This window comes from Urocitellus parryii, chromosome 6 (assembly GCF_045843805.1).
Source record: "Urocitellus parryii isolate mUroPar1 chromosome 6, mUroPar1.hap1, whole genome shotgun sequence".
NCBI classification, from domain to species: domain Eukaryota; kingdom Metazoa; phylum Chordata; class Mammalia; order Rodentia; family Sciuridae; genus Urocitellus; species Urocitellus parryii.
The window spans coordinates 114,545,433-114,559,223 of NC_135536.1; the positions used below are offsets into that span (position 1 = coordinate 114,545,433).

The 13,791-nt window shown below is 36.5% G+C and overlaps 1 protein-coding gene and 1 long non-coding RNA gene across 2 annotated transcripts in view; both read left to right on the plus strand.

Moving 5' to 3' along the window:
- LOC113182091 (uncharacterized) overlaps nucleotides 1-13,791 on the plus strand; it is a 511,795-nt gene that overhangs the window by 143,006 nt on the left and 354,998 nt on the right. The window lies entirely within an intron of this gene.
- Nucleotides 2,128-13,791, plus strand: part of Lrrc49 (leucine rich repeat containing 49) — a 156,218-nt gene continuing 144,554 nt past the window's right edge. Inside the window, exons 1-5 of the mRNA XM_026387798.2 lie at nucleotides 2,128-2,391; nucleotides 3,040-3,096; nucleotides 5,306-5,393; nucleotides 11,244-11,441; nucleotides 11,767-11,869. Coding sequence (XP_026243583.1) covers nucleotides 2,344-2,391; nucleotides 3,040-3,096; nucleotides 5,306-5,393; nucleotides 11,244-11,441; nucleotides 11,767-11,869 — 494 coding nt within the window. The 5' untranslated portion in view covers nucleotides 2,128-2,343. The remainder of the gene's footprint in view (nucleotides 2,392-3,039; nucleotides 3,097-5,305; nucleotides 5,394-11,243; nucleotides 11,442-11,766; nucleotides 11,870-13,791) is intronic.

The following is a 13,791-nucleotide window of genomic DNA, read 5'->3' on the forward strand; positions in this document are numbered from 1 at the left end:
GAATTCCTTGAAATTGCATAGTGTTCAAGGCATAGGCAATACAATGGTAAATAAATTAGATACGAACGCTGCTCTCATGGAGCATACATTCTAATGTGAGACTAATAAATAAATTACACATCTATTTCATGACAATTGTGATCTGTGCTACTGAAGTATATAGAATATGTGAGTGGTAACATATAACTAAGCAATCATATAATTAATGGGAAAGATGTTTGAGCTTATTTCTAAAGAAGAACTTAATGGGAGATGATGGGGAGTGGAGAGGCATAATTTCAGGGCATTACAGGAACAGTTAAGCAAAAAAGTTTTCTTGGTAGGAAGGAATACAGTATGTCCCCAAAATGAAGAGGTCAGCACTACATTTATAAATGAACAACAAGGATATTCAAAGATAGTGGATTTGAACAGGAATGGTGTACCACACCCAGGGCAAAAAGGATGTAGGGACATCAAATTGTGTTAATAATTTTGTTCATCATCTAAAAAATTGCAGAATATCACTTAAGGGTTGTAAACACCTGTTCCAATGTTGGAATCAGCTTCTTTTTGTACAAAGAGTTTGTCTGGCAAATTGGACCTAGAGTAAGGATTATAGGCCCATGACCTTCTGGTTGAACTTCCTCATGCATAAAATTGTGCATTTGGACTAGATAAGCACTAAAGTTTCCTTTGGCTCTAAAATTTCACAAATATTTCAAGCCAAAATATGTTACAGGTCACTTGACTTCTTGGGAAAATTTGTCCATATCTAGAAATGAATACATTTTATATCTAATTATGAGCCATAATTTAATCTAATTAAGTGTAATCAATGTTAGTAAGGATTAGAAAAGCAGGCAGAAAGGAGGCAAGATGGGGAAATTCAGCTCATCAGGTACATTTACAATTAAGGCAGCCAGTCTCAGTAAAAAAAGCAGGGTGGGAAGGGACTGTCTATCAGCAATCCTTATCTTCAAACAGTAGCCCATCAGCATCCTTCCTCCATCATTTTTAATATATGTAATTGAAGTTCTTCACATTTATGTAATATATTACAGTTTAAAGCATCTCAATACTTGAGAGATTTGCTCAAATTAAACCCTTTCTATTTTAAAACTCTGGAGCAATGCGTGAAGGCCATCCTACACCCTGAAGGACAGGGCTTGTGTGTGTGTTTTGGAGGAGAGGCAGGTAGAAATTAAAGTGTGAAAGCTAAATGGGACTTTGGGAATCACCTCTAAGGCATGCTCCTTATTTTAAAGATGACAGCACAGAAACCTGTGAGGTGAGGTGCCCTTCCCAAAGTGATACCAAGTGGAGAGGCCTAGCCACAGTCCGGGGATCCTTCCACGATCCTGGCTGGACTCTGAGGATTCCCTTTACTTCTCCCTGGCGCTTTCAGGAGGCTGGTTCCGAGCAGCCTCAGGACGCCTGGCTGCCTGCAGCTCTCCTCCCGCTTTCTCCCCCTGGGGTAGTGGCAAGGGCACCTGGTGCAAGGTGGGCACAGCGCCTGCCACCAGCCTTTTGCGCTAGGAGAAGCGCAGTTTCTTCTGGATAACCTGAGACATCAAAACAGGCGGGGGCAGTTGATGGAGGAGTCATTGGCCCCAGCCTTCATTGGCAGCCGCGCACGAAGGGATCCCACCTAGTCGTACGGCCGTGTCTCTGGGGAAGCTGAACAAGGACTTCCCAGACTTGGTGGTGTTGCCGCAGTGGGCGGCCCCAAAGTGGGCCGGCTTGTTGGTCGTCCCTGGTGCAGGGTAGCCGGGGTCGGCGCCCTCCCGATTCGAACACGCTTTTCGCTGGGGCCTCAGCGCGGCGGGCTCCCTGTCACTTGTAGACTCTGGGTCCGGCAGTTCTCTTCGCTGCCTCGGGTCAACCGAAGTGCGGAACTGGGCTCCAAATGCGAAGGTCTTTGATATCTCCCTCCTTCTCCTTTTCTTTCTCCTTCCCGCAATGCTTCCCCGCCAGCAGGTAGACAGGCAGAGGGATACAAATTTCGCGCGGGCGGTGTTGAGGTGGGCCCTAAAGAGCAACGGACCGGAAGTGGTGGTTGTCATAGCCACCGAAGTGTCCAGCCTTTCCCCATCTAATCCTCTTCCCAGTACTCTCTCCGTTTTTACGAAGCCAAGGAAAACAGAACCAGGAAGTGCTGACGCACCGGACCCCTACAAATACAACCAGATGTTATAACGACGGTTTCGGTCAGGCGATTTGGGAGGGGACCAGACCGGAAATGGTAGTTTCTATGGTAACCCCTGAGCGGGTTGCCTGGGAGATGACCTCTTGTGGTCTCTCTGAATCTCTGCTGTAGCGTCACCTAGAAGGCAGATCTAACATCCTGAACTGTCTCCTGCCATGATTCCCGGGAAATACCGCTCTGCTTCTGGCCGGACTGCAAACAACGTAGGTTGGGCCTTCCTATTTGGTCTTTCTTCCCATTGGTATTGTCCTTTCTGACTGGCGTCTTTGTCCTAGGTGATGGGCTGTGTTATTGGTACCAGGACCGCTAGGTCTACTCAAGCTATTGTCTGACCGAGGTTGAGGTTCGTGGGCTGGACCCAGGCGCCTGGAGAGTGTATAATGTTGTATGATGAATGTTCAAAGTCTGGTCCAGGATCTGGGCTCCCCAGAAGGTGGAGCTGGTCTGCAGTGTAAGATGCGGGTTCATTTAAATTCCTTTTATTAGTCAATTTCTTTTCTTTTTAAATTGATAAAAGAATCTATTCTTAGGTACGTCTATCTCCTTCACCTGCCCCATTTATTATTAATTTAGACCTGAAATGATAACTCTCGAAAGCCCAGGATACCTCAGTGGAGGGTTAAATTGGTGCCGACATTTTGAACAAATCAGCGAGACCTTTTAATTCTTATATGTGATTTTATTGATTTCAGCAAATCCTCAGAAAATTATCATTTACCCGAAACAAACAAAAATGGAGCATTCTATTCTATTTTTTTTTTTTGGTAGAGTCTTTATCCCATTTTGGGGAGAGTGTGTGTGTATGTACATAATTTAAGAGCAAATTTTATGGTTTAATTTTTATATTTCAGGTGAACTGTGGGCTTCATCTGGTTATTCAAACATCATCGCTTCCTGAAAAAAACAAAGTAAGATTTAAGCATATTAATATTTCAATTGAAGATAAATCATTTTATATTCGATACCAATAGTACTGTGATTTAAAGAGTATATATATTTTTTTAGTTGTAGATGGACACAATACCTTTATTTTATTATTTTTATGTGGTGCTGAGGATCGAACCCAGTGCCTCACACATGCCAGGCAAGTGCTCTACCACTAAGCCATAATCCCAGCCCCAAGAGTATATTCTTAACTGGAAACTTTAAGTATATTTGCTTTAGTCTCTAATGTAAAGTTTTTTTTTTCTGCCTGCATAAAACCAAAATTTGTCCTATTTTAAAAACTTAATGTCATTTCATTGATTACATGAGGTAAGTTTTTTGACACTTAAATATTTCTGAAATGAAGATCCTTCTTAAAATTGGTATCAGGGGAAGGGAGGGGGCAGAGGGTTAGCAATGATGGTGGAATGTGATGGACATCATTATCCAAAGTACATATATGAAGGCATGAATTGGTGTGAACATGCTTTATATACAGAGATATGAAAAATTGTGTTCTATATGTGTAATAAGAATTGTGATGCATTCCACAATCATGTATTTAAAAAATAAAAGCAATTAAAAATTGGTATCAGGTCAGTTTAATTGAGAATTTTTTTAACAGTGGATGAAATAAGGATATGTTTTATTACTGATGACATCTTACACTGGTTAAAATATGGTAATTTGGGAGGGTATCCGCATTCCTTTTTAAAACAAGAAAGAAAAACTAGGTTAACTGGAAATATGTTAGGCTTAATATTACTTAGAATGTTTTCAGACTGTTGTGAAAATGAGATTCTTTTTTTTTTTTGCCATACTATTTGCCCATGATACCTCTGTCCTTTCCAGAATTTCTGGCTTTTTATTTGATTTCTAAGATTTTGAGGTAATTATGTTTGTCTACCCCTCCTGTCTTACCTAGCACTCAAAAATACTTACCTACCTCCCAAACCACTGTTTTCAAGATGCTGCATCATGTTTCCTTTAACCAAATTGGAGACCTTTGACCATCACAATTCAGGTTGATAAATTGATGTCATTGGAAAAATTTTAAAGGGCACAGTTTACAAATAACAAGATGAAGAGGGTAATGAATGGGGTGAGTTTGAGAAGGGTGGGTGGAAGGACCATTATTCAAGAAGGTAGTAGTTGAACATATTATGTATATATGTGAAAATGGTTGGACACTTGGAAGATAAACCATTTGATTATCTCTAATAAACACCCCTTAACTTCTTTTCATTATTATAATGGGACATAATGAATTCCCTCCAAAGCTTTCTTAATTCTACCACTGTAGTGTTTCTAGGAATTTTGTGTTTCATCCAGGTCCTTTCCAAACCATTCCCTTACTCTCGTGTGGATACATGTTATGGGAAAATACCATTAGCTCATATAATTCTTTAGGACATAATGCAAATGATAATATAATGTTTATATTATGTATGAATGAGAAACATCACAATTCTTTTAAGATACATATTTAAGGGTTTTTGGTGTCTAATCAACAAGGTTGTTTTGGTTTTGTTTTTCTCAGTTCTTCTACCAGATAATTATTTAAAATTAATTTAGTGAAAACCATTCTGAGGTTTAAATATACAATTTTATTATGTTATGATATAAGCAAAGTGATTTTTAAACATCATTTAATTTTTATTTTTAGTGTGTGTTTTTCTTTTTTTTTAATTGAACAAATGATTCTTTTAATCATTGTATTTCTGGTGATAATGTAAAGACATTGGAAGTGCCTCAAACTGGAATTTGCTTTCCTCTGATCTCATGAAATGACTCTAATTTTATGTGTGGTAGAATACATATAACATTAAGTTTCCAATTTAAAACATTCTGAAGTGTACAACTGAGTGGCAGTAAGTATATTCACAGTGTGGTTCAACCATCATTTCTATCTAGTTCCAGAACTTTTTCATCACTCCAGATGGAATCTGATGTACATTAAGCAGTTGTTCTTTATTCACCAGCTATTTCAAATCCATAGAAGCAACAAATATGCTTTCTATTCCTATGGATTTACCTTTTGTAGGTATTTCATATAAATGGAATCATACAATCATATGTGGCTTTGTGTTTGGCTTTCTTTCACTCAGCATGATGTTTTCAAGGTTCATCTGTGTTGTAGCATGTTATTAATTTTTTTTATCCAGAAATTTTTCCTTAAATAATGTTTTTCAGGTTGAATTCAAGATTAATAGAGAAACATCATCATTTCCTGGAAGACTCTTACAGCATGACCTTGAAAGAAACTACTCAAGTAGGCAAGGTATTGTCAGTTGAGTAGAAATCAGATATAGTTCATCTTTTTGGGATAATATTAATTGTTTAATAATGTTGAATTTCTAGATAGAAATAAACTTCAGTTAAAAATGAAATGGTTGGGATGGGGATATTGATCAGTGGTAGAGCACTTGCCTAGCATGAGTGAGGCCTTGAGTTCAATTGGAAGGAAGGAAGGAAGGAAGGGAGGAAGGAAGGAAGGAAGGAAGGAAGGAAGGAAGGAAGGAAGGAAAGTTTCGAAGGAAGGAAAGAAGGAAGTTTCATTAGTTATCAAATTGGTTTGGTATTTGTTTAAATCAGAATTGGTTTGATATATGTAGCACAATACATTATTTTCAATACAGAAAAAAATGTTATTTTAGTTTGAGAGTAGGCTACGATAGAGAATGGAGAATGTCCCAAATATTATAGTAGAACAGAAAAACTGGGTAATTAGGGAGACTAAGAATGTCAGAACACAAATATTTGGGAAATAAGGAAATAGTGCAAAATGGAAAGAGAAGAGTGAAAAAGAAATAATCTCTTTACTATTATTTACAATCATGAGTATTTTCTATCAAAGGCCTTCAACTTCAGTGTATACCATTTGGGATCTTGTTAAAAATGCAGATTCTTAGTGCTCCCCTTTCATCTTCCCCATTCTGATTTAGTAGGTCTTGGACAGAATTTTGAAATGTGCATTTTAATGATGCCTTAAATGATTCTAATAGAGATGGTTTGTGAACCACCCTTCAATGAGTACTGCCTAATATAATCTGGTTATATTTCTGAAATGTATTTTTAAATTAAGGAAAAAATCTTTTTAGCATATTTGAGTCATGATTGGTTGTTAGCTACTATGATGTGCCTTTGTTAGACAATTCAAAATTCTTACATACAGTACTACCTCTATCTCTTAGGAGTTTGTATGAGAGGGCTGAGCAGTAGAGGCACCTAGATTTTCTATCTCATTACTGAATGAACATAAGGCGATTTTGAATTAGTTTTCTCTTTTTGCTTTGGAACTCCTGGGCCTTCCTTTTGGATCTGTCTAATCTGGACTGTCCTTTCTCTTACATATGTCCTAGGCTCTTTTCTTGGCCAATTACTGAACCTGGTACTAACCTAATTATAGTTCTGTAATACAGGAAGCATCTTTCTTGCCATCTTTGATTCAGTTCAGTTATTATTTATAGAGTCTGTAGTATGTGTTTGGCACTGTTTTAGGCATAAAGATATGCATGTCATCTAGAAATTCTCAGTTAGGGTTTTTTTATGCTTTCATTGTGAATTTCCTTCACATTTTTAATAAATGTATTTTAATTATTTTTTCTGTAAATCATGAACCATACTTAAATACTTTCCTAAGTTTTCTTGAGTTATAGTAGGGAGTTGATATACTGATTTGTGGATGACTGGCTCCATAAATTTATTTAGTTATAAAGAATTACCATGTGTCTGCTAAGGAGGAAATAATATGGATGTATTGATTTTTGTGAACCTGAGAAGTGAACAGTTATATGTAAGTAATGACCCATACAGTACAAATTAAAAATTTATGTAGAGAAATATAAACCAATTTGGCTTTTCCTTGAAATATTTTATTCAAAATCAATAAATTAAGAATTTAAAACTATGTGTGTGGAGGGAAAGAGACACTGCTTGATTGCTAAGATCCTAATAAGTCACTGGGAAATACAGTCAGGACTTTGGCTACTAAAACAATCTGAAAGATAAGGCTAAGTGGTACACATTTATGGCAATATACTATACTATCCATTCAGTCACCCATCTGACTACCACCCACTTGTGTGTCTATCCTCCCATGAATGTAGAGTACATACAACAGAGTGAATATTTTTACCAATTGTGGACCATTATGCCTCTTAACAGTTTGAGATACTACTTATGAATGAATTAATTCAGCATCTTTCTATTAAAATGCAAGAATTTCTGATTTTCTTTTTAAAAGAAATAACACACACTAGATTTCCAATTAAGTTTTAGTAAACTGGAAAAACAATTTAGCTACTGATTGCCTACTGAATTTAGATGCTACCAAGAAGAAGTAAAGTAAAATGAAGTTCATTTCTTAAGGTACTTAAAAATTTAATTGGGAAAACAAAGGCTCTGTATTTGGTAAGTTAAATAGTAATATATGATTAAACAATAACAGAGGAAACATTTCAATGTAAAATTTTACCAAGTGATGTGGCATAGTGATGTGGTTACATACACACACACACACACACACACACACGTATGTATATGAATGAAAAAGTTTTAACTGAAGATTTCTCTGGTCCTCAAGTCATTTCGAAGATTTTTTTTTTTTTTTTTTTTTTTTTTGGAGACAGAGATGTCTTTAATCCATTGGACATTTGCTAGAAAAGTGAAGAATCCAAGTCCTTGTTATACAAGTACAAAGTGTTACAATTAATTTAAGACTTGCATATGCTTTTTTCCTGTTTTTTTGGCCTAGAAACATTTACAGTGTCCCTTCCATTAGGAAATGGAACTGAAATTCCAAGCTGAATTAGAAACTAACTTAGGGACAAAACACATTTGTAAGATCGGCATTTCATCTAAGATCTGGGGCATACCTGGAAGGCTTTGCATTGTGACCAACCCTAGAGGGATGAGAACAGAGATGGGAATAGGTGTTCACCTGATGAGCAGCAATTAGAGAAATGAGATTTAAAACTACACAGAGATTCCATCTTACATCATCAGAATGGCAATGGTGAAAATAGTTTTGGAAAAACAGGGAGGATAAGAAGATGGATGAGATTAGAAAAGCTAAGACTAAGCACAAGATTATTTGTAAAGCAATTAAATTTTTTTAAGACAAAGAAAACGAATAGGATCCTCAACCAGACTCCTAAAGTGCAAAAAGTAAAATCAAGAATCCACAAATGGGATGGAATCAAACTTAAAACCTTCTTCATAGCAAAAAAAACAATCAAGAATATGAAGAGGGCCAACAGATGGAAGAAAATCTCTGCCACTTGTACCTCAGATAGAGCATTAAACTCCAGGATATATAAAAAACTCAAAAAACTTAACATAAAAAAAACCTGATCAATAAATGGGCAAAAGAATTGAATAGGCACTTCACAGAAGGTGAAATATGAATAGTCAACAAATATATGAAAAAAATGTTCAATTTCTCTAGCCATTAGAGAAATGCATATTAAACATATACTGAGATTTCATCTTACTCCAGTCAGAATGGCAATTATTAAGAATACAAGCAACAATAAATGTTGGCGAGGATGTGGGGAAAAAAGTACACTTATAATTGCTGGTGGGACTGCAAATTGGTGCAACCACTCTGGAAAGCAGTATGGAGATTCCTCAGAAAACTTGGAATGGAACCACCATTGGACCCAATTATCCCACTCCTCAGTATATACAAAGGACTTAATATCAGCATACTACAGAGATGCAGCCACATCAGTATTTATGGCAGCTCAATTCGAAATAGCTAAGCTGTGGAACCAACCTAGATGCCCTTCAACAAATGAATGGATAAAGAAAATATGGTATGTATACACAATGGACTATTATACAGCCATAAAAAGAATTAAATTATGGCATTTGCAGGTAAATAGATGGAGCTGGAGAACATCATTCTAAGTGAAGTAAGCCAATTCCAAAAAACCAAAGGCTGATTGTTCTCTTGGAACACACAATAGGGAGGGAGGGAAGAATAGAAGTTCAGTGGAGCAAAGGAGAATGAAGGGAAGGGAAAAAGAATGGGAACAGGAATCACAGTAGAATGAGTTGGACATAACTTTCCTATGTTCATATATGAATACACAATCAGTGAAACTCCACATCATGTACTGTTATGCCAGGTTCGTGGGACCCCAATAGACCTCCAGGAGCCGAATCCGATGCAATCACACAAGAGTCTTTATTGCAAGCTCCAGCCTGGACTCACAACCATTTCAGATGGGGGAGTCCCAAGGAATAAGTCCCAGTCCTTTGTTTAGGGAGATTATAGTTTTTTTAGGATATTCTATGAGCCACAACATCACACAGCAAATCATTTCATACTTGAGTAGAGAAGGCAGCCTAACCCTAGAAGATTTTGTGTGTGGATTTTCAGGCCTTTCTACTGACTCAGTTTTGTCTCTTGCTGATAGTAAGCTCATCACACCAATAGTGATTATGAATTTTGTGTATGATAGTAGCTGAAAGGAATGAGGATAAAATTATGTTATTCACTGAGTGTAAATGAATTTATTATTTGATTTTTTGCCTCTATATTCCAAGTCTTATAAAGTTTTATTCTACTTCTTAAGTTCATGGTTGGCTTGAAGGCTTAAAAAATAATTCAAAAACCTCAACTCTAATGTTAACAAGAGAAATTGAGGTTGTTTATTGTCTTCAGTTTTTCCTTTATCATCTTTAGCTGACTGGTTATCTTTTTTTTTTTATTGGTCGTTCATAACATTACATAGTTCTTAATACATCATATTACACAGTTTGATTCACGTGGATTATGAACTCCCCCTTTTACCCCATATACAAATTGCTGTATCATATCAGTTTCCCTTCCATTGCTTGACATATTGCCTTTCTAGTGTCTGATGTATTCTGCTGTCTGTCTGGTTATCTTTAATCAATCTTGTACTGCAGTTGACTCTTAGACAGTTTTTTGTTCATTTTTAGCCATCTGATTTTTTTTTTATTCCAAACCACTTTACTGAATCATGTTTGCTTAGGTATTGTACCAGAAGGTCATCATGTCAGAAGATCAGCCTGTTGGTAAACATGATATCAATTCTGAATGCTTATATTCTGGAACACCATTATTAATCATCTTGATATTTTATGCTATCCAAAAAAAAAAAAAAGCAAGATGTGAGCGCTGATTATCTTGTTCAAGAAGCTAGGTGGGGGATATTTTAGTTTATGTCTTGTAGATCTGAAGAAGTTAGCAAATACAATGGTATTTGTTAAAAGCTTTACAGCTTTTTTTTTAGTTGTAGATGGACATAATATCTTTATTTTATTTATTTTTATGTGGTGCTGAGGATCAAACCCAGTGCCTCATATGGGCTAGGCAAGCGCTCCACCACTGAGCCCCAGCCCCAGCTCCTTTACAGCTTTTTAGTATGATCTGGTTGGAACTTAATTTTAAGTTGTTATCATATAAAGAGAACTTTAGGTTCCTAGATTTGGTTTTCCTCTTTTGATTAGCTTGAGAAGTAGAATTCTGTGGTCACCTCAAGTTTTATTATTTATTGCTCATTGCTTCCTCCAAGCACTTCCGCATCAATTGCTGCTTTCAGATTTTTTTCTTTATAGAGGAAAATATGGTCAATTTCCTCTAGTAGTCACAGTGTCACCTTTGACCCATCACTTAAGTCTTGCTGCATTTTTGTAACTTTTCATCAGTTCTTCTTAACCCTCCTACATTCTTCTACTTCTTTGAGTATCTCTTAATATCAACCTCCCTTAAAATCTGTCTGTAACCCTCTTCATTAAGTGAGAAACACTTATGTGCAAATATATTATTTTTATTCTTCATTTTGTGTGTTTATTAATTTTATATGTATATATCTACTAGATTAAAAGATGCTTAATGTTAGGGACATAATTGGCCAAGAACCCATAAACCTCACGGGGGTGTCATATCTGCTATGGACCTGAATTACAAGTGCACTAGATTTACTGACTTCTATTTTGGTATCTTTGAAATAATATCTATGAATATTAGCTGAACACACAAAGAAAAAGTGATGATGTGAAGTTACATCTGTGATCCAAAACTACTTTCTGTGTATTTTATATAGCAAAGTCTTGCATTATGAAGCATTGTGATAAACTTTTTGATATTTTGAAGGAGATGGAAGAGTAATAAGTCCTTCGCTTCGTTATAAATCATCATGCATCTCATCCACAACAAACGTGACAGAACTATGTGGGCTGGAAATGAAAACTGCCACAACCTCCTTATCAGCATTTGGAGATTCTTCCATTCAGACACCTTCAAAGTCCAGAATTCGGCAGGGATGTCATAGTGCTGGCCCAAATGTATCTGGTAATGAGGGACTATCATCTCAGTTATTAGTGAGTTAAAATTTATTACTAGGGTTCAGAATTATAAAGGGATAAAGATAGCACTAGAGTAGTTCTGTATTTTCAACCAATCTGTAAGGCAAGGGAAAAACCTAACATGTAGTTTAGGTTTGAGGAGGAAAGAAACAAGCTCAAATTTAGTAATTAATTTCAAATATGGAAAACCATGGAAACTTCCTAGAAAAGATGTTTGTAGGTGTCAAAGTTCTCCAAATATAAGGTAACTTTATTTCCAAAATTTTAAAGGTTTGTCATAATCAAGTAATTTGTATATCATTTACATATAGGTGATCATATTAATTTGGTGAGCTCATCAATGCCATCATTTCCTATTCTTCACCGTTCTTCTGAAGAGAAAATTCTTTACTCAGACAGATTGACTCTAGAAAGGTGAGGACAATTTTATCTATCTACCTATTTATTTATTTATTTATTTACTATTTATTTTTTCTAGATAATACATAGACATGGTACAAGATTTGAAAGATGTGAAAATCTTCCTTCATATTTCTCAGCTGTCCCATTATCCTACTAAATATAGTCCTTTTTTTAAACCACTTTTTTATCCTGCCAGATGTATGGTGAGGAATTTTATATCTATATATAAAAGGACTTGACTATACTCCAAAAGAGTACTATAGTGATTCCAAAATATAGTTATGTTAGTCAGTTTTGCATTACTATATCAAAATGCCTGAGATAGTCAACCTAAAAGGAAGAAAGGTTTATTTTGGCTCATAGTTTTGAAAGTTTCATTCCATGGTGAGTTGGTCCCATTGGTTTTAGGCCTGTGATGACACAGTATATCATGGAGTATGTGCATGGTAAAGCAAGCTACTCACCTCATGGAGTGTGAGAAGAAAAAGAGAGAAACAGGAAGGGATCAGGGTCTCAATATCCCCTTCAGGGCATGCCCTTGATGACCTAAGAACTCCTACTAGGGTCCATCTCCTACAGGATCTACCACCTCCCAATAGTGCCATAAGATGGGGACCAGGACCAAGCCACTAACACACAGGCCTTTGACATTTATCCAAACCATAACAATGACATTGATGAAAATGGGTTTTTAAATAGGAAAAAAAAAAAGACTTATGGTCCTCATGTGGACTTATTGGGCCCAAGCTCCTTCTCTCACTCTGCTGCAGTCACACCCACCTCCTTGTTCCTTGAAAACACCTTATATCTGAGGGCTTTTGTGCTTGCTGTTCCCTTTTTCTGGAAGGGTCTTTCTCTTTATATCTATAGGCTCACTCCCTTACCTCCTTCAGGTCTTTACTCAGATGTCTCATTTTAGGGATGACTTCTCTGGCCACCTTCTCCAAAAGTACAACCCCTTCCACCCTGACATTGTTCAGCCCTCTTCTCTGCTTTATTTTTCTTTTAGCATTCTATAACACATTAAATAAGACATTAAATATTTACTTATGTTTATTGTCTGTCTCCTCTTACTAGAATGTAAGCTCTATAAGCACAAGGATTTTTATTCAGTTCTGTATCCCTGGCACCTAGAACAGAGCCTGGTACAAAATAGGCTTTTGATAAAAAAGTTAATAAATGAATAAATATATTTAGGTCTTGATATCCATCTTTATAGCTAAGAAGGTATCCATATTAGAATGGTAGATGAGATCCCAACTCCTATCCAAGTGCTATAACCAGCACAGTAACCAGCTCTGTTTCTGTTCATTTAGCAGTCCACACCTGACACAAATGGACCACCTGTTTGTTGTCAGGGAAAAAAGCTCTCTGGAGGGTCAAAGAGGGTCTGTTGTTTTTTAATCAGGTCTCTTAAAGCATTTTTGGAAGATTAATGGATTTTGAGATACTAATACTACCTAATGTTTGTAACTTTCAGAATATCATTTTAATGTCTTAAGGTATTTTGTGGTAATTTTCCTCTTAGTCTTTAAAAACCTTCCCAAGAATAGTATCGCAGCTTCATGTTACTTCATATTAATAGGTACCAGTAAGACTGTGACATAACAAGTTAAGTGCTTCTGTTGTAGCTGGAGTGACTTGGCAATTGTGAAGATGGATCCTTGGCAGCATATCTTCTGGGGTGGAGAAGAAAACTTTGATCAGGTGGAGACTTACTTATCAAGAAAGTTAGGATCTGGGAAAGTCATTGCTTCAGAGACTGGTTGTGAAATGTTGGCATCATAAAGGTGTCATAAATTTAGGCATAGTTTGGCCAAGTCCAGAATGGGCAGTCAAGAAAGTTGGGCCAGCAGCAAGGAACTAACTCAGGATTGATTATTTGAGAACCAGTGGGTAACAGCAGTGATCTCTGTCAGGCCTTTGACACTTAT